Below are 24,725 nucleotides of genomic sequence, written 5' to 3'. Positions count from 1 at the left end.
GTGTCCGCGTGGGTTTACTCCGGGAGCTCCGGTTTCCTCCCACAGTCCAAAGACGTGCAAGTGAGGTGAGTTGGAGATACAAAATTGTCCATGACTGTTTGAAATAAACTTGTGTAAAATGATAAACCTTGTGTAATGAATAACTACTGTTCTTGTGATGAATGTAACCAAAGTGTAAAAAACATGACGTTAAAATCTTAACAAACAAGAAAGGGGGGCGCCAATACCTGTCTGGGGGAGCGCGAGTGCCTGTCCAGGGGGCGTGGCATTATGAGATTTTTTTTTTTTACTTTTAAAACTAAAGCAATTCATTTTTCATCCACAGGAGACATATTTGATTAGTCTTGCTGACCACGCACACACGCACGTTTAATGTTATCCAGTTTAAAAAATACGGCTAACTGAAGATAAATCGGTGACTAAACAATGAGTGATGTTATAGTACGTGTGTGTCTTTAAGACAGGTGTCGGAGATGCTCTGTTCACAGTGTCGCTATAAGTGAGTCATGAGTCGATTCATAAGATGCGAATCGTAAGTTTCTTTCCACAGTTATCTCTTTTACTGTTATAATGAATGTTGCGGTTGTAAATAAACACCAGTTACTGAAACATTGTGTGTGACTCGCTTACCTTATAAAGCTCAGGCTTAATTAAACTGCTATTACCACAGAGCGGTAACCGAGTCAGACTCGTTCTGCTTGTGAAGCTAAAAGTTTTCTGTCAGTCAAAGCAGAGGATCCTGAACTAACCAACTTAGTAACTGATGAACTTTTGCCTCTGCTTGGCTCTGTAACGTTTTCTGCTCTCATCTACATCAAAGTGAACCACGAGTTTATATCATGTGTTCATAGAATCGGCTCAGATGGGATCGGGATGTATTATCTTTATGAAGTAATACGTATTTTTAATCATCAAAATTGCATTGTGTGTATAATGTGCACAACGTTAATTATTTTTTTTTGTTTTATTAGTTTAATTAGTTTAATTAGTTTTTTGTGCGATTGGTGACATCGGGGTGGGGGGGGGGGCGGGTGGCGAGTTTGCGCGTGCGGGCGGGTGGGTGTATGTGTGTGTGCAAGTTCGCGGTCGGCACACGGTATCCTGCGTTCTCATTGGCTGTTCGACATGTCACTCATTCCCAGTCGCACATCTCAGATCAGATATCTGACGTGCTAGAAAACTCGAGCGCTCGGCGAGCCGGTCGGATCGAGTTGTTGGATAGTTCACACTTAGCAATCGAGAGCCGAGTTTTGATCACCGAGCGAACGCCGAGTTGCTCCCGAGCCGGCAAATCTAGCGCCGACCAGTCGCCGAGCGAAAATCAGGGCAAAAATCGTGTAGTGTGAACCAGGCATAACGCAGCAACGTGCACTAGGCACACGGTATCGGATGTTTAGTATCGGAGCCTCGTTTGCGAGTACGAGTACAAGTTAATGAGCACGGTATCGGGCAAATACCCGATACCAGTATCGGTACTCATGCATCTCTAAAAATAACATAATTAACGTTGTGCACATCATACATACGATGCAATTTTGCTGATTGAAAATACTACTTCAAACAGATAATACAGTCCGATCCCATCTGAGCCGATTCTATCAGCACATTATATAAATTCGTGGTTCACTCTTGTAAATCGTAAGCGGTTCTTGCTTTTTGATGTAGATGAGAGCAGAAAACTTCACAGAGTCAAGCATAGACAAAAGTTCATCAGTTACTAAGTTAGTTAGTTCGAGATCATCTGCTCTGACTGAGAGAAAACGTTTAGCTCCACAGGCAGAACGAGTCTGACTTGGTTACCGCTCTGTGGTAATAAGCAGTTTAATTAAGCCTGAGCTTTTTAAGGTAAGCGAGTCACACAAAATGTTCTGTAGTAGTTGGTGTTTATTTACAACCACAACATTCATTAATAACAGTAAAAACAGAGAGATGACTGAGAAGAGAAACTTACGCTTCGCATAAAATGAATCGACTCCTGAATCACTTATATCGATACTGTGAACAGAGCATCTCTCTTAAAGACACACACACACGTACTATAACAGCTGTCCCTGCTTTTGTCACCGGTTTTATCTTCACTGTTCGCCCTAGTTTGAAGGTTTTTTTAACTGAAGTGAATAACATTAAACGTGCATGTGTGCATGGTCAGTGAGACTAATCAAATGTGTCTCCCATGGGTGAAAAATGTATTGCTTTAGTTTTAGGAGTAAAAAAATCTCGTAATGCCACGCCCCCTGGTCAGGCACTCGCGCCCCCCCAGACAAGTACTCAGTAGCCCAGGGGGGCGCGCCCCACAGGTTGAAAACCCCTGGTTTAGACCACAATGTGGGCCTAATGTGTGTCTGTTGTTGAACCACAGGGAGACTCAGAGTCGCGGACACTTTTTTCCCTCGAACGGCTTGGCTGGTCGCACCGGTGCAAGCTCAGATTTTTTTTTGTCGCACCATTGACAAATTACGTCGCACATGTGACCAAATTGGTCGCACTCTAGAGCCCTGCATGGACATGAATTGTTATTATGGATGGAAACAAGGACATCAAAACAAACTTCTCAACCTGTAATGTTTCACTGACAAAAATGGGCCTGCAATAATTTTGGCCAAAGTTAATATATTTTTTTGGAATATCCTAATGTTACAAATTGATTAAACACAGAAGAAAACAAATAATTCGAGATCTGCAAAGAACAATTTTTTTGTTGTTCTCTTACACTCCCACATGTTTTAATCCCAATACAACATGTTTGCTAGTTCTACATTTATCAATAGGCATTCTAGTTTAGACGAGAACTTTATTCCACATACACAAAGAAATTCTTTTACTTCTTACAGTCCTGCTGGTTTCAAGTGTCTCTCGGGGACAGAGAGTTTGGTCGTCATCTTGTTCTATTTTATTGGCATAATAAGACTAAAATGGCCAAAAATAAATAGAAACCCTTCCATAGTTCTTCCTGCATGTTGTTGGCTCTGAATGTTTGATATCCCTCAAGTCAGCACACAGAGGGAATCCTCTCAAGTGGCACTCCTTTTTTATTGTGAGACTTTCATGCTGGGCTCACAGGCTCAGGACAGACAATGACTCTCTGTTTCTAAAGTGTATTATAAGCCAGGCTATTTTTTCTAGCACAGGGTGCCAGTCTATCAGAAAGCGACAAACACTTCACTCATTCATTCATTCAAACCTGGGCTTCATTTAGAGCAGCCTTAATTACAGCAAAGCCACACCGATAAGAAGAGAACATTTTTAACTGTCACACCTTGCTTACAGGTGAAAGTAGAGATACGACAGCAAGGTTGTTTGGATGTATTAGGGAAAGAATGGCGAGGCACAATAGCACATCCTGTGCAAGGGTGTTTAAACGTGTAAAAAGGGAATATTTACTGAATATGTACAGGAAATGTGAGGAGCAAAATGTCGACACAACTATCAGCCAACTTATCCACTCACTTAACAGCAGTGAAATGAATCCTTAAATAGACTCCAACTGGTCAAACCAATCTAGTCTTTCTCCTCCGGAGGGGGGACACTTCTAACCATAGAAGATAAATGATGAAATGTGTTATTCACCAAGCTAGCAAAGTAAGTGAAATTTCAGTGTGAATGAGTAAATAGTTAGAAAAGTGAGTGTATAAACTAATGTAAAGCTAGAGCAGGGTCAGAACGGGATTAAAATAAAGAGGGGGTGAAGGGAAAGAGAGAAACGAGATCGTATGTTCTCTCACAGTAACTTTGTGACCTGAGCAAAATAAATTAACCAGGGTCAACAGGACCCTTGTTGCTGTGTGGCATCCACTGTACCAGTTTGGCCCTAAACTATGCCAAAATCAAACTGTAAAGACAGAGATTTATAAAATGCTGCAATGTGCTGATGAAATTGAACGTTTCCAGACATGTGAGATCCAATATGGTCAAGATCTAGACCAGTGGTGTAGGTTGGAGTTCCAACCCACCCAGAGAGCAGGGCTAGCTGGACCTTCTGCCACATGTAGCAATAGTGTTACATTATAACTAGCTGTCTTATGACATTCAGCTGAAAGCCTTTCTCTTGTGCTTTTGGTCTGTTTAAACCAGAAATGGGCAATCTGGGTCACACTTATGTCGCATACAGATAGACTTCAGACTTGACTTGCAACTCAACTCTGTCTTGTCAAGAAACTTGTTAACGTTAAGAGTCTTTCCATTATCATCCAGGCAGTAGTTACTAATGTGACAGGTAGGACCCAGTTACCTTGTGATGGCACTTTATATTGGTCAGATAAATATAGCTGTAGTGTAGCAACGTGCTGTTTGAACCATTATGTAGTGTCGCCAGTCTAAGAGCCACTATGCTTTTTGTGCTTTTGGGCATTGTACTTCTTTTGTACACTGTAAATGAAGCTTAGTCTATTACTGTGTGTGTAAACAGTAAATACTCACCTGTATATGTTTTGGTTTAGTGTGGGCTTGAGGACAAGTGCTTTCAGAGCAATGTATTGTCTTTAAATCACCAAAGTAGGCCTTGCACATGGAATGGTTTTGTTTGCATATCTTGCCCTGTCTAGCAGGTGCTAATGATGATGTTTTTCAGTATCTGGCAAGTTGCTAAGCAGAGTAAATGACTGTTTTCTTCTCCTCTACTATTTTATTTTATTTATTTATTTATTTTTTTGCTTTATTGGTTTTATAGGTATATATTGTTTATAATGGGATTTTTAAAAGTAGCCAAGTGGTATAATTTGTGTGATTGTTTTTTTATTTTTTTTATTATCTATTTTTTCCCACTTTTTTCCCCCAACCGTGTCGTGCCCTATACTGATTCGACCCTTTGCCGCTGACTGAGGACGCCACTCAACTGACTTGTGCCCCCTCCGGCACGCAATCAGTACAGCCTGCATTTTTCACCTGCACGAGCAGAGTTCATACACCGAGAGACACTGCGCACGGAGGGTCACACCCCCCTCAATGTTATTCCTCAGCCCTGTGCAGGCGCTGTCAGTCAACCAGCAGTGGCCGCAGTTGTACCAGTTATGAGGACCTATGCTCCGACTTCTACCCCTAAGCCCCTGAACAACAGCCAAACGTTGTTCATACTGCCGCCCAACCCAGTCGGAAAGGTAGAGCTGAGTTTCGATATGATGCATCTAGAAACCCAACTCTGGTGGTGTGTGATTGTTTAATGTTTATTTAGTTTGTTTAATGTTTATGAGCATCAGCTGATGAGGACTATTAGGCCTGAGGCAGAGTGGTGGGGTCTATATTATTATTTGGGCTATATTGCTAAGGTGAGTCCTGGCAACATTTTGCTTGGCTTGATGTGTGGTGAATTGCTTTGTGTATTTGAGGTCTATTTTTGTGGTGCCTTGTTCTGGTTACCAGACCACTATACTGTAGTTGTATTGATCTCTTTTATTTCTTTATTACCCCTAATGCTTTGTCAATTATTCTGAGACCTCTCCAAAATTTACTGCTCTAACATTTAAGCACCACTGACCACTGCCTGTATTTTTTTAAGGAAAGGAATACTGTTTCTATTTGTTTTAGAGCAATTCTATTTAAAGCATTGTGTATTTTTATATACCAGATTTGTTATAAACAATTTGTACATCAACTAATTTATATACACATTTCTTATCATTCCCTCATCCTTTAACTGGGGGTGGCATAGTGAAATACAACCGGAAACCTGAAGATATAGGGGTATACACATACACACACACACAACACATTTTCTTTCTTTCTTTTTTCATTTTCTCCCCCTTTAGCGCATCCAATTGTTCAATTTGCATCGTGCTTCCTCTCTGTCTATGCCGAACCCTGCCCTGACCGAGGAGATCGAAGCTAACCCATATCCCCTCTGACATATGAGCAGCAGCCGGATGCATTTTTGCCACCCGCACATTGATGAGTTTGGCGCCACCTAGCGTTGCATGCGGAGACACACACCCTAAGGGCACTCTTCCTCATCTCTGTACAGGCGCCTCTAATCAGCCGGCAGAGGTCGTAATCGCATTCTGACAGAGAGAGAGACCCACATCCGGTTCTTTGTCCCATCCCCCAACTGAGCAACCGGCCAATCGTTGCTCATACAGCCACTCAGCCACGAACCGGTGAGGCAGAGCTGGATTCGATACGAGGTACTCAGAATCCAGCTCTGGTTGCAGCGTGTCTTTTTACCGCTGCGCCACCTGAGCGGCCCACTACACATTTTTTTTTGGTTAATTTGGAACACACCCACTTTTCATGTGACGCATCACAAAATCAGGCTAGTGTGAGCACAATACTGTTAAGTGGCGTCAAGTGTAAACAAAGAAGAATAAAGACTGGTGACTGGACTTGGACTCTAGCTTAAATATTCAGGACCGGATAATGCAGTGTTGTACAGTACTATTGGTAGACGTCTTTACCTGGGTTTTATTCAATAATGCAGTCCTTCACTTCACTCCCTACATGAACGTACCTGAGGAAACCCATGCGTTTTATTGACTGCAAAAAACTGCAGTAAAGTGCAAGAAAATTTTCAGTAAAATACAGCTTATTTCACGACACCACAAATATCATGTTTGGGAAAATCCACTTGAAGTGTAATTGAGCATCACAGTTCCATTATATCCATCAGTGCAAGAAACGCTTATGTCTGCGAAGTGTGTAATGCGAAGGTTGCTCATTTATTAAGCCTATCACAATCAAGCAAGCTGTATTAATAAACAAACAAAGATGAAGAAAAAATTTTTTGTCATGTACTCTAGGAACACATTTGCATTCGTTTATATATCGTATCTCATCTTTTGTATGTACAAATAGCACTTGATGAAAGGCTGTAATTTACTATGGTAGCAAATACACATCATGAGAAGAGTCTTAATTCAGCACAGACACATTCTCAAGGCCTTATATCTTAGCTACACTTTATAAACCAAGCAGTATTGCTCAGTTTCATAGCATCACTGCAACAAATATTACAAGCCAGAGTTACAGTACATGCTTTCCCCGAAGCAATCCTATTATAGAAATAGTGTAGCACTTTGTTTTTTGTTCTGTATTTACCACAGTACAATGCAAAAACAATGCAGTAACACACCCCAGACACCAGAGCAGCTGATAGCGCCACTGATTTGATCCCTGGATCCCAGGACTAGCATAATCTACCCCTGCACCACCCAAGCGCCCACTTTGGATAAATGTTTTGTCCAAACACATTTGTCAACCACTTGCATTAATTTGTCAGTCATAGTAAGTGTAAATTAAATTATAATTCTGTATGATTTGACATTTAAGGGATTAGACTGCTATTTCAGATAAACATTTGTTGTGTTAACAGCTCTTGGTTGACACAGCATTATTATTCACTGTGACCCTAAAAAGGGTCACAGTGAATAATAATAAATAAAAAATGAATTTTAACAGGCATATAAAAATAAAATGAACTTGTACATGAACACCCCCTGTGGAGGCTTTACGTTACATCTTGTAAACCACAGTGGGACCAGATTGCTACTATTTTCATTACTTAAGTATTTTTTGTTTTGTATTGATGCATTGTTTGTGTTGCCTGGATCGCAGTAAAAATCATGAACAAAATGTGGGTCACCTGAAAAAACCCTGTGATAGCCCACCAATGAGATTCGAACTGAAACTGGCCATGTACCACATTAAAATGCAATTACAGAAACACTTTTTTGTTGATAGAAAAACACACAGTGCTTGTACTGAAAGTTATGATCACAAACACTCTTATAACCAGATAACATCCTCAACAGTTAGACAGTATTTAAAAGAACACGTTCTTAGAAAGATATAGAAGAACGGACTTTACCCTTTTTGTTATTACAGTAGCTTGTGCAATAATAATTGTGAATTAATCTATTGGTATGCAGTGATAAGGGCACAAAAAGCTTAATGTTTATATTTGCTAATATCAAACAGGCTTTTGGGTAACATATATAAAGAAGTCCAGTGTTGTAGTCATGCAATCTTTTTCTCCACCATGATTTTTCCACTCAGCTGTTTTTAAAGCTACATTTACAACAGCTGTCTCTAAACATACTTTTTTTTTTTTTGCTATATTTTAATTATTGCACTCAGCCGTCTAGTCATACATGACTTTCGAATAAAGTACTTTCTAAATTCTAAAATCAACACAAATGCATGTTGCTATATAAACAGTCTGGTTATAAAGAAAACGTAGATGTTAGGGCATGGGAAATGCAACCTTAAATTATCTTAAATAATAATATGAATCCAGTGTGAGTGTATATACACTGATCAGCCATAACATTAAAACCACCTCCTTGTTTCTACACTCGCTGTCCATTTTATCAGCTCCACTTACCATATAGAAGCACTTTGTAGTTCTACAATTACTGACTGTTGTCCATCTGTTTCTCTGCATACTTTTTTAGCCTGCTTTCACCCTGTTCTTCAATGGTCAGGACCCCCACAGGACCACCACAGAGCAGGTATTATTTGGGTGGTGGATGATTCTCAGCACTGCAGTGACACTGACATGGTGGTGGTATGTTAGTGTGTGTTGTGTCATCCTAAACTTTGGCAAGACATTAACTCATTTCTCTTATACTAAGATTTTTTTAAGTTGCCTCCTGTTGTTGTCTATTTTGTCAATTCAAGGCACCTAGGTGGCACAGTAGTAAATTACGCTTAGCCACTACCGATGTGATCCAGGGTTTGACTCCCCAGAGGTGCATTCAGATGGTCCAGCGTGTACATTGGTGTCTAGTTCAGTGTGTTACTACCTTCCGGCCATTTATTCCAGGGAATCCGAACCTGCCCCACCCACGACCAGAATAAAACATGAAAACGCAATGTACACAATTCAACACATACGATTCTATTAGTAGCAAGGTTTAAGATAATCTATTTTTGTTTTACAGGGAAATTAGTTATTTTTTTGATCTATGGGAACAACTGTAGTGAATAGTACATAGATTTAAAAAACTGGATTTTGGAAAACTATTTTCTTAAGGTCACAGAAAACAAGTATAAGTGATATAAGCCATAAGCAGATTTCTGACCTGGACAAGCACCTTAGTCCTGGTCAATCACTTGGATCCTTCTTGGCACGAAACCAAATACTGTGTCAATAGGATTAAACTCTTAGTGTAACATATGGCCTCTGCTGGATTAGCTGTGACAAAATGCAGAGTGGGGTGATAAGTGCCCCCTCACTTTCAGCACATCTTTTACTAAAAAAAATTCCAATATACACTATATTGCCAAAAGTATTCCCTCACCCATCCAAATCATTGAATTCAGGTGTTACAATCACTTCCATGGCCACAGGTGTATAAAACCAAGCACCTCGGCATGCAGACTGCTTCTACAAACATTTGTGAAAGAATGGGTCACTCTCAGGAGCTCAGTAAAGTCCAGTCATGAAATTTCCTCACTACTAAATATTCCACAGTCAGGTATTATAACAAAGTGGAAGTGATTGGGAACAACAGCAACTCAGCCACAAAGTGGTAGTCACGCAAAATGACAGAGCGGGGTCAGTGGATGCTGAGGCGCATAGTGTGCAGAGGTCGCCAACTTTTTGCACAGTCAGTCGCTACAGACCTCCAAACTTCATGTGGCCTTCAGATTAGCTTAAGAACAGTGTGTAAAGAGCTTCATGGAATAGGTTTCCATGGCCGAGCAGCTGCATCCAAGCCTTACATCACCAAGCGCAATGCAAAGCATCGGATGCAGTGGTGTAAAGCACACCGCCACTGGACTCTAGAGCAGTGGAGACGTGTTCTCTGGGGTGACGAAATAAATTTGAGTAACCTGCACCGACTACTGACAGCTCCACTGAACAGCTCTAAAATGAACTGGAACATCATTTAAGTTTTTTTTTTTTACCAGCAGCAGTACCCAGCCGGATAAGTATAGAAATACAAAGAGTATACAAATACTTTTTTTTTTTTTACTAAGTGGGTGCAAATTCAAACTCTCAGAATAGTGGCTGTTGTTATGACTGATAAGATCACGTAGAGGTCATTTTTTAGTACCGTTTGGTTTTGAAATGGAATGTCCAGCAAGCACATTGTCAGGTGTCCAAATACTTTTGGTCATAGTGTATGTATGCTCTGGTTTGGTCTAGTGAGTGCTTAGTTTTTCCTGTTTCCTGTTTCCTATTGTAAATTTTTATCTGAATTAGATATGTTGTTTGGACTGAATGTATTGCACCCACCTGATAAGGGTATGTGCACTGTGTAATTACAGGTTTTGCTTTGGGAACATGAGACACAATATTAATCATCACAATGTCACTCTCAAAGATAATTACGTTTAAAGATCATTTAAATTACAAAAACAATGGTGTTATAAGTGTGTACACAGGTTTCAGCACATTAGTGTACAAGCAACCCGCCCAATCTCTCTTAATGACTAGATAAACTGAATGCCTCTCCTTAGATAATCATAGATGGATAGCTCATTACATGAAGGAGTCATATACTATATAGACAAAGGTATTGGGAAATCTACAACTTATAAGATACTGAACTAGTAATAATAATAATAATAATACACTTAATTTGTAACGCACTTTACATTTGGTACAAATCTCAAAGTGCCATAAGATAAAAGACATCACTACAAAAATCAGAGGGTGATCAAAAAGTGATCAGAAGGTTGCTGGTTTTTAATCCCCACCACTGCCAAGTTGCTGCTGTTAACAACTATAAGTCGCTTTGGATAAAAACAACTACTATATGTATTTAATGAAGTGTCTGCTAACTGTATTTAAGGAACTGCATAACATGAACTGGGCGGTGATGTAGATCAGTAGAATAAAATACACCAGGAGCAGAACTAGTTCAACATTCAGAATGTAGATTTTATCAATGGTTTTACCAAACCATTTGGATCTAGATTAACATCCTAATTATAATAACTAAAACATTTTTTTATTTATTAGGATTTTAACTTCATGTTTTAAACTCTTTGGTTACATTCATGACAGAAACGGTAGTTATTCGTTACTCAAGATTCATCAGTTCACAAGGTTATATCAAACACAGTCATGGACAATTTAGTATCTCCAATTTACCTCACTTGCATGTCTTTGGACTGTGGGAGGAAACCAGAGCTCCCGGAGGAAACCCATGCAGACACGGGGAGAACATGCAAACTCCACACAGAAAGGACCCAGACAGCCCCACCTGGGGATCGAACCCAGGAACCTCTTGCTGTGAGGCGACAGTGCTACCCACTTAACCACCGTGCCGCCCTCATAATAAATAAAGATGTTTAATAAAGTAGGGGCACTCAGGTGATTCAGCAGTAAATTATGCTATCCCAGTACCACCTAGATTCAGGGTTAAAATCTCCTAAAGTCCTATCAGCCCTTGGGGCATCTACATATATACATGATTGGCTTCGTCTTGGGGGTGAGTTTTGAGGCCGAGTTTTGAGGCCCTGCAATGGATTGGTGTTCTGTCTGGGGTGTGTTACTGCATTGCGCCCAGTGATTCTGGGGACCCTGACCAGGAAAACACGTTTGTAAAACATAAAAGTGAAAAATGTTGCCAGTATATCAAATCTCTTTCTGACATTATTACTGTGGTATTTATAAGATGATCAGAGCTCCAATACTGGTATACGATGCAAAATCTTCACATCCCTACTGCTTAGGAATTGGGTATGTTTGAATATATTTTGTAACATTACCAACTAGCTTTGTTTACTGATATTCTTTGAGCCATAGTAGCTTTACTGTTGGTGCGTACCAACACCATAGTCATTATGTCCTCTGGCATCAGTGGGTCCTGGCCGCCCAACAACCTTTCAGCAGGTTGTGGCTGTCCCTTCTAGGACCATTGTTGGTGGGTACTCACCAACCACTGCTGCCTGTAAGCACCCAAGGCTGTTTTGGAGATACTTCAGCTCAGTAGTCTGGCCAGATGTGTTTTAGGTGCGTTGCAACAATGGTCACAAGTAAGGAGCTGTCACAACAGCTAAAAATGCTAGTTATGTTTTACTGTTACACCTTTTCAGGGCTGGGTTAATTCTGGCTCATATATAATGATGTTCAAAAAGAGGAAGTATAAATAAAAAGGCAGAGTCTTTAGCTCACTTTAAAGCAGAACACAGAGGGAGGTCGACCTGCAGCGTTCTTATCATTTAAATGGTATTACAGTTCTGCTCTTTAATTTCTCTCTATATTTAAAGTAGTTTATTTTTAATAAACTAGTTTTAATATAGTAGTTTATGGTACTGACATTGCTGTATAGATGTATATATTTTAGGGACTTTTGTAACCAAATTTAATTGCATTTATGTCATGTCATGGAATTAATGTGAAATGTGATCTAAAGATATTTGAATTGCTGACATCTATCATTTTTTCTTAAAATGCCTTTTTTTTTTTTATAAAATGACACATTGCTTTTTATATTTCAGCTTATTCAATATTTACCATGGTATACATCTACAGTACTTTGTTATTCTGTTACTCTTTAACTGAATTGAGAAATTGTGTTTGTTTTAGGAATCGAAGGCCGAGTTTCGTCCCCGGCTCTGCCACATGAAGAAGGGAGCTACAGGTTATGGTTTCAACCTGCACAGTGAGAAGACCAGGCAAGGCCAGTATATCAGGGCAGTGGATAAGGACTCCCCTGCTGAGAAATCTGGACTTCACCCCCAAGATAAAGTGGTGCAGGTACATTATCTCCATGCTATAAACATGCAACCCACAGCTGGTTTTAGATGTGATATACCCTCGCAGTTTGAAGTGTCTGGGGTGTTAAAGTAAGAATAAATAGTTGCCTTTATTCTAACATAACACTTATGACATATAGTAAAAGCTTAGCTCTTGAGTACATACCATTATTCTGGAGTGTGTGGGATTTAATCCCACTGTCCCTCAGCAGAAACGAGCAGTGTAATCACAGACCATTTAAATGTAGCAGAATTAGAACCCTGATACACAGAAGACTTTAATGCACTGTGTGTTGTGACACATTCACATCAATACCAGTATTAAAATGATCTGCAAATTGAGCCACAGCAGCTCTTTTGTTGGTCTGTACCAGATGGCTTAGCCTTCATGTCCTCTGGCATCAATAAGTCTTGGCTGCCCAACAACCTCTCGGCAGTTTTTGGCACTGTTGGTGTGTACTCACCACTCCTACCTTTGAGCACCCTTGCTTTTTTGATCTGGCTTTAACTATTTGGCCCTTATCAAAGTCACTCAGGTCTGTATGTTTGATCATATCTACTGCATTCAACATGTGTGCTACCATCAGTCAAACCTTTAATTTATTCCTGACTGTGACAAGCATGATTGTTACAGGCATTTATGGAGGGTGGTACTAGTTATAATAAAATGGCATGAGGTAATCAAGTGCTGCCCTGATTACGTATTTCAAGAATTAGGTACAGCATATAATTAATTAATTTATTATGTTAGCAATTTGTATGATTAATTTATTATGTTAGCAATTTGTATGATTAATTTATTATGTTAGCAATTTGTATGATTAATTTATTATGTTAGCAATTTGTATGATTAATTAATTTATTATGTTAGCAATTTGTATGATTAATTTATTACGTCCTTTTGAAATAAGCAGCATTTTCTAAAGATAATTGTTTCTAATGGTGTTTTGTCATTGTTTTAAGATTCCTTTATTGATCCCCATGGGGGAAATTTGAGTGTTACAGCAGCTGACAAATTACAGCTATTTAGGAAAACACTATATACACTATACATATACATGTGTGTCAAATGCAGAAAAGGGTGAGGGAGAAATATCTTTAAGTTATTGTGTGAGGACAGCCTGTGTATTCTGCTATTGTTATGCAGTCTGATGGCAGCGGGCAAAAAAAGAATGCTTTAAGCACTCCATCTTGCTCTTTGGTGGAATAAGCCTATGACTAAATGAACTGCCCAGCCGCTATAGTTCCTCATTGAGAGGATAACAGGGATTGTCCAGTATTGCTCTAATTTTGTGGGCGGCACGGTGGTTAAGTGGGTAGCACTGTCGCCTCACAGCAAGAAGGTCCTGGGTTCGATCCCCAGGTGGGGCGGTCCGGGTCCTTTCTGTGTGGAGTTTGCATGTTCTCCCTGTGTCTGCGTGGGTTTACTCCGGGTGCTCCGGTTTCCTCCCACAGTCCACAAGACATGCAAGTGAGGTGAATTGGGAATACAAAATTAATGAATCTTGTGTAATGAGTAACTACCGTTCCTGTCATGAATGTAACCAAAGTGTAAAAGATGACGTTAAAATCCTAATAAACAAACAAACAAACTCTAATTTTGTGATCAAAGTTTGTGCGCTGATGTGCAGCGTAAAATCAAGGAGGAAAAATAAATGAATCTGAATGGATTTGGCAACACGAATAGCATGGATTGTTCTGTAGTGAATTGGAGGTTAATTAATATTTTTGCAATGCAGTGTTGGTGTTATGTTTTGTAGAGAACGATCAGGTCAGAAATACTGTAAAACGTGTGTGTGTGCCGGTGTATTGTGATATAAATTATATTATGCCCCTGTCCCACCTGTTTACACTCCTCTCCTGCGTTTCCCCTCACACTGTATCCTGCGTTCTCATTGGCTGTTCGACATAGCACTCATTGCCAGTTGTGCAACTCAGATCAGATATCTGACATGCTAGAAATCTCGATTCGGTCGCCGAGTGCTCGGCGACTGCTCGGCGAGCCGGTCGGATCGAGTTGTTGAGTAGTTCACACATAGCGATTGAGAGCCGAGTTTCGATCGCTGAGCAATCGCAGAGTTGCTCCCGAGTCGGCAAATCTAGCGCCGACCAGTCGCCGAGCGAAAATCAGGGCAACAATCGTGTAGTGTGAACCAGGCATAAGTGGAATTTTTTGTTGAATTTGGAGGAACCACATTATATTAATTGTTCTTGTTTGGTTTATTGTAAACAGCTGAAAGTAAATTTTGCCTAATGTGGGGGTAAATAGGGGTTAAAAAGACCATCACTATAAATGTGTGTCCTACAGAATGTGTCATGTTAATTTCTATAAACACAGCCAAGCATAGAACTGATATAATGCAGGAAATTCAATTGCAATAAACATTTATTAATCTATTTTTTATTTAGTTCTGTGGCTGTCTCCATGCTCAGTGTTTTGTGTTTGCCCTGACATGGCTGTGTCTGTGTTGTGTTTAGGTGAATGATGTGATTGTACTGGGGATGCAGCACTCTGAAGTGGTGGCAGCAATTAAGGCAGGAGGAGATGAGCTGCGTTTGCTGGTGGTGGATCCTGAAACTGAAGCGTTTTTCAGCAGGTGCCAGGTTGAACCCACTGAGCAACACCTCACAGGTAAAACACAGTGTATAATGACTATTCAATGGCAATAAAATACCAGATTAAAATAATGTTACCTTGGCACAATACACTGTAGAGTATGTTTTGCTAACAAGGCCCCAACACAATAAAGACACATTAAAAAAACCTAACTATAGGTCTGTCCAAAAAACCCAGTGAGCTGCCTTGCTGCCTACTGCCTACCTAAGCAGATGTCTAAGTAGAGATGATTCTAATAACACATTGAACTTATAAGGCAGTTTATTCAGACACACTACTTAGACAGTGATTACAGCAATTATGTGACCACAGTTTCGCTTACTAAGTTAACAGAGTTAGCCTCAGGCCATTCAAACCGATGGGCTGAGGCGGCACAACACGCTAGCATGGCAGCTAACATCTCCCTCCGTGTACCGAAAACGGTTAAATTGCCGCTGATGAGCCCGAATTTGCAAATAAATTACATTTGTACACCTTTATACAAAATAAAAATCAATGAGAATTTATTTATAATTATGGCGCATTCGTCCACCATAATTGTAATTGTTTGTGAGAAAAGTTGTTTTGCACAAGTTGTTTTCTGCGTTATTCAGTCACAGTTAATCGCTTCAAAATAAGGCACCTTAGTAGGCAGCATTTTAAGGCATCTAAGAATTCTTACAGCTTTCTTCTCGGGAGCACGCAAAGGGTGACATCAAATGCTGTCGAGATCTTTAGAGATGCCTTATAATTAGGGCAGTTGTAGCCTAGCGTTTAAGGTACTGAACTAGTAATTGAAAGGTCACTGGTTCAAGTCCCACCACTGCCAGGTTGCCACTGTGCCCTGTTAGAGAGCTCACTAGGTTTTCGGAAACACCCTGTTTTTGTCGAACAGCTATCAACAACTGAGGTATTTAACATGTAAATAAATAAGTTTCTGTTCAATCCAAACCTCGTTACAATGAGTCACATTTATGTTCTTATATTTCAGTGCTTGTATAAATCCAATCATACTTATAGAGGAATCAAAATCTAACTTTTATGCAAGTGACTTCAATCAAAATGAATCTTTAACAGATTCGGTATGGACACTGCCATGTCACCAGAACTTGCACAAACTAAGCATGCTACTGTTTAAACATTAACTCACAGTTCCTATCGTGACATAAGCGTATTAGTCAAAGTCAACAGAGTTCCTTCAACTGGTAGTCTTGGCAACTGTGGTTATAGCAACAGTGTGGGGTTTAGAGAGCAAAACACCCAAACCCAAAACCTATCTAACATTGCAGATGACACTGGCAACAGCATAATTATTATCAAATACTTTTAGCTATATAACATTTAAAAAATGCAGGATTAAAAAATCTTATACTCATTCCATGATTCCTATCAAGGCTGAATGTCACATAAGCAGCCGTTAATATGTAGCACATCTAACTTTGGACTTTGCTTATTGACCGGTTGGTTAAAAGCCTGCTTATTTATTGACCGGTTAGTTAATAGTTGTGGGTTTTGCATTGTTACACAGACACCTAATATTTAACTTGGGGAAAAAAGTAACTCATTCATTCGCAACCCGTCACTCATGTACTATTGAGCGCACTGTGAAACATTACTAGGACAGTGTGATAAACCAGCTTTATTGTACACTGCCTGTAAAAGGAAAGATACCTCAGTCAGACAGATGACTGTGCCACAAAAAAACTTTTTGAAAATGCCCTTTATCTATTGACTCATCTCATGCGATATCTCTACACAGACTCTAGAGTTTGAAAACCAGCTGTGCCTGATTTACCTGGCACCCACACAGCACACAGACACAACTGGCTGTGTCTGGGGGAGGGACAAGGTTAAATGGATTCCTCATCGTGCACAAATCTCTGTACATGACATCTATCTCTGTTAGACCCACGCATATGTCAGGGGCGCACAGTAGTGTGCAGTATTTGTGGTTCTGCTTAGTCAGTGTGGAGGTCTGCAGTGGCAATAAATTGGGAGTAAGAGAAAATGAGGGCCAAATGGGACATCCAACAACACCCTTTCACCCTCCCAGAGGCCTTAACCAACTACCATGGGTTAATTCAGGGTTTTTTAATCCCTGGGAACACAAGTCGAAAAAAATAAGTCTCAGAGAAATATAATAATAATTAAATACATTTGTACACAAACGCCCCTTGTGGAGGCTTTATGTCTCGAGAGAGTATAGAGAGAGTATAATGCATTGTGTTGCCTTGGTCATGTTAAAAATTATGGACAAAAGAACCCTGGGTTAATTTATTCCGTGAACATTAGAACCTTTTTAGTTCACCTGTAATTAAACTGATTTTCTACCTCATTTTCATTTTTTTTTTGCTTATGTTTGCTTTTGTATATATTTTACACTGGTGTACACAGAAGACTTACTCACCAATCCCTTTTCTGTTTTCTTCTCAGGTCCTCTTCTCACACCTCCTACCAGTAACGATGCAGATGAAAAGGTGAAATTAAACGTTTTAGTATTTAAATAGATAAAGACTCCATAAGTAACTTCAGTGTGTTAACTTAATCTCTAGCTACTATGTCTGCATGGGCAATTACCACATTTGACTTGCATATATGTCAGTACTGTGTATAATGCAAATGCACGATGAGAATTTTTGCTGAATTAAAAATGGGGGGTGGGAGATACAATGTGGCACATGCAAAAATTCTGTCACATTATATATTGTGTTTCCCCCAGATATTTTAATAGCAGCCTGAAATTATGGCCTAAAATTAGCATTCTAATTTGTGGCAAGTTTGATTAGGAGGAATAACCCAAAAATCTTGCCTGATTTTGCATTTTTTAAGCAAAATTGTGTGGGGTGAGGAAAAGAAAGAAAAACTTAAAGAGCACAATGCATCACCAGTACCAGGAATGAGAACACTCTCTTCAGGCCACTTTTCTGTTGAAACCAAGCCAAATCCTTGTTGAAATTACACTGTAAATGAAGACTTTCCATTAAGGATCAGACAAAATCAACACAATCCATATTCTAGAAGTCATAAGTGTCACTTTGTGCCTTTTAGAAAGACATTTAAACCGGAACTGAAAATAAATTGCATCGTTCTATTGAAGTCAAACATTCACACAGCCAAACTGTAGGACAAAATAAGAGATTCTGCTGGCTGCATTCCTTTTTTTTTCTTCAAATCACTGTGAAGTTCTGCTTTTCCTCATACCAAACGTAACACACACTGCTGGAATTAGGGAGGGAGAGAAGACGACGGGTCTGGTGTAAAGGAATCAAGCCGTCTTCTGTAGATAAGCCACTGCACATAAACCAGAGCAAAACCTCAACTGCTGCTCTCACACATAGCAGGGTGTGGTTAGCATACAAACCCTAACCTGCTGCCAGTGTATCTGCACATTTTACCCTCACACACATCACTGTATTTATTAATTATTATTGTGTTTATTGAAAAAAAGAAGAACATGTCTGACGAATATAGTGGCCCAAAACAAGCTGTTTCCCTTCAGACAGGCAGTTTACTTTTAGCACTGTGTGATGCTAATAGCCAGTTCTAACTCAAGTTTCCTGTATTATTTTACTCACCTCTTTACATGTTGGGTCTTTTAATACCATCCATTAAAACAGTTTAGATGTCTATACACTCAAAGCAGCTAATATAGGTAACATTAATGATAGTTTATTGTAGTGTTGGCATTAACAAAATGGTTTTGAAGTGACTGTACAAAAGTTCCAGCTGCGCTCGAGGTCTGGTACAGCTAAAAACAGCACGATAACCTCTAACTGTGGTTAAAAACATGCGCACGAGCCAACATGTCTTGCAGTCAACCCCAAAAGTGTGTGTGTGTATATGTATATATATATATGTATATATATATATATATATATATATATATATATATATATATATATATATATATATATATATACTGTATATATACACTGTATATATATATAGTGAATTGTGTTTTTTAATAAACACGTTACAGACCCGAGTTTATGACATCCATCCCAATGCTGCTCTCTGGTGGATACATAAAACATTGCATTATTTTATTTACCACTATTGCTTGGATAAAGAAAATATGTCGGTGCCATTATTGTCTTCTACAAGTGAAAAACTACAACTCCCCAGACAGCCTTTTACTGGACAATTCATAGATATTAAAAGTATATGCCAGTACTGATTTTTTGAAGGTCTAGTTCTGGATAAAACAAGCTGGCTAAAACAAGCCTAGTGAGGTTACTGGTCCACTTTTTTCCATAAATGGTTGTATAAACTATGTAATTTTGTCAAAGCTCTGGCAAGAAACATAATTCGGACAAAACAATGGCCAGCGTGACTGTAACCAATCAAAAGAAACCAATCAACAAGCGTTATATGATGACAAATCATCCTCAACTGCGATCATGTCTATGATGAGTCAGTGATTATTTGTGGACAGTGGTAGCCTAGCTTTGGATTATTAATCAGAACGTCGTGGGTTCAAATCCTGGCTCTGCCATCCAGCTACGGTTGGGCCCTTCAGCAAGGCCCTAATTCTCTCAGTTACAGGGATGTCGTAGAATGGCTGAGCCTGCACGTTGACCCTAGTTTTCAACCATGCAGTTTTACACACTTTGGTTACATTCATGACAGTGCATGTAGTTACTCGCATGCATGTAAACCCACGCAGACACGGGGAGAACATGCAAACTCCACACAGAAAGGACCCGGCTCGCCCCACCTGTGGATCGAACACAGGACCTTCTTGTTGTGAGGCGACAGTGCTACCTACTGAGCCACTGTGCCGCCTAACAAAATGAGAAGTAAAGGTGTTCTATCTGCCCTAGTTTATCACATTAATACAATTTCATTTTGATTATTTATTTGACATCAGTTAACCAGTCAATATGAGCATCACTTTCACACAACAGCATGCTTCCTATCACTGCTTTACTGTACTGTTACAAGAGAAGAACTGGTATGATGTGATGAGTAAACTTAAGGGTTGAATAGGTAGGACAGGGTTTCAGTTAGGCTCACATCAAATTCACATCTGTCAGAGTGATGCATCAGTCAGATCTGATGTATCTGCTGCCATGCTCTAGCTACTGGAATAAGCTTAGTTTTGACATTGTGATTTCTCAGGTAAAGGAGGAAGCAGCTCTGGAAGCCAAACCAACGACACCTAGTCCCTCACCTTCCAGCGCTTCTTCTACTGCATCCATCCCTGCTGAGACAGCTGCCAGCCCCCTGTCTGAGGTTCGTTTTACAGACACACACATGCTGTTACATCATGAATTGGCTTTATCTTTAACTAAAACAAAAAATAAGAACTCTAAGTTTAAACTAAATTCATTAAAAAAGTATTTTACGCAGCTTCTCTGTGCTAACATAACAGCACTGGGTTAATGTTTTCAGATTCTTCAGGCTCCAAAGTCTTTTTGTGGACATTTTTGATGTAACTCTCTAGGTCACTTTACAGGTGGGGTTTAGTTCAATAACTGGACTGTAAATATTAATGTATTTTTGTAATTAATGTAATTTTTGTAGATTTAGCCATGCTGTTGAGAAATCATTCTGCCGGAGTCTATGATGCCATTTAATCTAACAAGATTTATAGGACCTTAAAAAGAAAAGAAAAAAAAGCCTCAAAACATTACTGATCCTCCGCTATACTAAACAGTGGGGACTAAAAGAAAAGAACATTCATGTGCTTCTACATATTATGCCACACTTGATATGCACGTTGTATTTTGGTGTGGTGTTAGCATATTTTCATATTCTTTATTCATGTGTTGGTATGTAAGTTACACCGGTTCATACACTAAACGATTCAGAATGTGACCGTTCCCTTATTGTAATCATTTGTGTTGAACAGGAGAAACCAGAGGAGAAAAGCAAGAGTGATAACACAAACGCAGCTCTTGATCTGAACCTCTCCCTGCAGCAGGCTAAAGAGCGAGCTCACCAGAAGCGATCCAACAAGAGAGCGCCACCTATGGATTGGAGCAAGAGAAGCGAGGTGTTCAGCAATCTGTAAACCACCTGCAACATCACTTACTGCCGCAAATCTTTACATTTCATTTATTTATGGAGTGCACAGGGTTCTGTGTTTAAACCCAATTCCTACGATTCATTCAACAGGTGATAAAATACAGGGATAAAGGGAAAAGCTGAGAAAAAGAAGGAACACATTTTTTTCTAAATAATTAAATGGTTGCTGGTTTATTTTTTCTGTCATTCTTCATTTAACATGTAAACTCAGTGTTATTTTGCCAGTTGTGTATTTTCCAAGTGTTTTTAATCTTTATAGAAATCATATGTGTAATGTACAGTGTAGGATGGGAAATGCTTTTCACCCCTGTGAGTGTATATTGTTTATGAAGACTGTATTCAATGTAAGTTGTGACACCATTAACGGTTTAGTACACAAATCTGTTGTGAACGATGAAATGTACTTCCAGGACAATTTTAATCTCTTAATAGAATGATATAATTAGAACAGCTATATATACACATGTGTATGTGATATTACTCTGAAAGGCTTTAACAACATCTGTATAGTTTTTCTATAAAATGTTTTTTCTTTTTGCTGTAGGCAAATCCTCAAAACAGTGGTAGATTTTCTCTTACACTGTTAATACTGTTATGATTGAATGTATTTCTAGATGTACCACTCGTTAAACATTAAATTTATGATTAAATGTGGCACATTGTAATTCTAGATAATAAGCACAAGGACATTTAAAACATGTTTGCAGTTTATTTCAGATCACAGAGGGACAATACTGAGCAGATCACTGTCTTCATTATAAACCACTAGTTTGAACTCAGGCTGTCATATCTTTTTAAAAATAAAAACGATTGAAATATGATGCTGTTGTTTGTGAATAATTTGCATATTTGCAGCTGTACTGTATTTTAAACTACCTGGATATTTTGATAAACGACTTCAGCTTTAAACATGAGCACAAATGATTAGCTGCACATCTACATTTCAAGATCACTTTTCACTTAAACTGTTTAGCCATAAAATAAGTCAGCTAAATTATTTATAATTAATTTGTGAGGTTTGAATTTACTGTTTTATTAGCTTTTTTCTGGATTTTCCTTCTTTACCTCCTAGTCTTGACATTTCCAATTCCCTATTGTGAATCTGATCCCGCATGCACAACCACCGATCTGATCAAAGACAGCCTGATCACCCCATGCCCCCTCTGACTATTGTCTGGCTTGTGGCCACTTATCATCATTATGTTGGGTTCCCACACAGACCTGTATCACATATGAAGGGCCACGCTAAGCTCCATGTGACTGAACACTGTTGGCGTAAATAAAACCCTTGATTGCAAGTGAGGGCTTCTCATTCCGAATCAGAATCTTTATTTGCAAAGAACCAGGTATACAAGGAATTTAGACCCAATAAAATAAATGAAAAATAAAGGTATACTATGTATAAACATGGAATAGAGGCATAAAACAGGCAGTACACTAATCAAACTTCAAGTAAGAGTGTGCAATGGACTGCAGAAGGAAAAAGTGTAAGAGGCCCTTATTTAGGATTATGGCATGGTATATATATATATATATGGATTTTAAACATCATGTTTACTCACTTTGGTTACATTCAGGACAGGACAGGTTACATAAGATTCATCAGTTTGATTTTTTTAATGTCAAACACAGTTATGGACAATTTTGTGTTTCTAATTCACCTCACTTGCACTGTGGGAGAAAACCAGAGCTCCCAGAGGAAACCCAAGTAGACACTGGGATGGCATGGTATACACAAGTGCATACATTTGTACAGTATGTGTAATAAAGTATAATGAAGTGCAGCAGTTTAAAGCAGAGGGATGTAAGAAGGGTCCTTGTTTAAACTGACAGGCACATATATACACAGACAGCCCCAAAACCCTGCTCAGAATTACTACCCATGGTTTTAAAATGGGACATCAAACAAGCACATGAGGACAAATTGTTAATGTACTAAAAGTATGCAGATATCTGACCATTTATAAAAACATACAGTTTAGAGTATCAAACTCACTTAGCTGAGCATGTTTTGGAGCTTGGAAAAACAGCAAAGTGGCAGGAAACCTGCATGCCAAGAACTTAGGGCCCACCATGGTTTCCTGGAGGCACCAGCAGTAGCTTGCCACCTAGAATCAAAATTTCTAAAGTAAATCATATGAAGTTTACATATATTGAGCTATTTATTAGTATAAACAAGTTCTTACCTGCATCAGTGATGGTATTTAAAACCACAATGGCTTGCCATGGACAGACCTGAAGCTTAAAAATGACTTTAAAAGAAAGATTCTGGTCGAGGCTATTTTAAAAGCATTGTTTAATTCAGTGTAAAATGTTTTGTCTTCAAAAAAATCAACAGATACATTTTTCACAGCCATGCGGAATCAGTTTGCAATGCTTGTAAACAAATGAACATGTTCTCCACCAAAAACAGTCCCACTTAAACCCCCCACCCCAAATACACAAACATCTGAAGTATATACACATCATAGAAGCTATCAAATCCTATAACCACAACACAAAGGATCATAGGAACTGAAAGAAAGAACATGTACAGACTTTATGAAAAAGGTACAAACCCCAAACCCTCGCCTTTATGTACCATGAGGGCTGATGTTAGTTCAGTTTTTTTTATTATTACAAATAAATCAGCTACTTGTATCCAAAATACAGTTTTTCATTTGTAATTTCACTTTTTTTTAGTCTCCACCTTAAAATGACTGACTTGATTTCCTATCATATCAAGTGAATAACTTATCAAATATATAGCACCATGATGTCATTACTAAGGACAGGGGAAATATCACAAAAAACCCGTGTTAGTACTGAAGACCAGAGCAGCTTTGGCTTTCCGGATTCCCATGCTGCTGCATGCACTGATGATCAACCTAATACGATGTATTATTTAATTCGATTTTTTTTATTATTATTATTAGAAACAGCTTAATGGTTTTTTAATCTTGGAAAAAAGTGGATAAGGCATCACATTTGCTGACTAGAAATTTTAGCTTTAAAGGTGAAGTTGTGCGTTAGGGTGTGTTAGGATTGTTTAGAGTGTAGCAGCAAAAAATTTATGCCTTGAAACAGTCCATGTCATATATATATTTAAAGATGTGTGAGTAGAAATATGCAAAGAATTCCATCAGTGTGAGCTGACATCAAACCAGTGTTGACCTTAATCTTGACGCTATGATTGTGAGGGATAGCCAAGCCGGAAAACTCAACTTGCTTTTGAAAACCAAAAACGGAATAATAATAATAGTAATATAATAATAATAACAACAACAATTTCACAAACATACGTCCCAATCACTACACCAGATCACCAACTTCTAGCACAAAATGTTATTGCTTTGACAGACAGCATATGTAGCTATAGATCCCAACTAAAATACACAGCAGAACTAGCGATGGTGACGCTGGCATATTTGGACAAAACAGATATAGATTTATATATAGTTATACAATCAAACAATCAAAC

At 38.9% G+C, this 24,725-nt stretch overlaps 1 protein-coding gene across 1 annotated transcript in view; it reads left to right on the top strand.

Moving 5' to 3' along the window:
- Window positions 1–22,086, top strand: part of nherf1a (NHERF family PDZ scaffold protein 1a) — a 28,229-nt gene extending 6,143 nt beyond the window's left edge. The window contains exons 2-6 of the mRNA XM_063002932.1: window positions 12,470–12,640; window positions 15,118–15,271; window positions 17,669–17,712; window positions 20,357–20,470; window positions 21,090–22,086. Of these exons, the coding sequence (XP_062859002.1) occupies window positions 12,470–12,640; window positions 15,118–15,271; window positions 17,669–17,712; window positions 20,357–20,470; window positions 21,090–21,251 (645 nt within the window). The 3' untranslated portion in view covers window positions 21,252–22,086. The remainder of the gene's footprint in view (window positions 1–12,469; window positions 12,641–15,117; window positions 15,272–17,668; window positions 17,713–20,356; window positions 20,471–21,089) is intronic.
- The last annotated feature ends 2,639 nt before the right edge of the window (window positions 22,087–24,725 follow it).

Source organism: Trichomycterus rosablanca, chromosome 10, assembly GCF_030014385.1.
Source record: "Trichomycterus rosablanca isolate fTriRos1 chromosome 10, fTriRos1.hap1, whole genome shotgun sequence".
NCBI classification, from domain to species: Eukaryota; Metazoa; Chordata; class Actinopteri; order Siluriformes; family Trichomycteridae; genus Trichomycterus; species Trichomycterus rosablanca.
The sequence above is the reverse complement of the archived record's forward strand: the minus strand, read 5'-3'. Positions and strand labels throughout refer to the sequence as shown.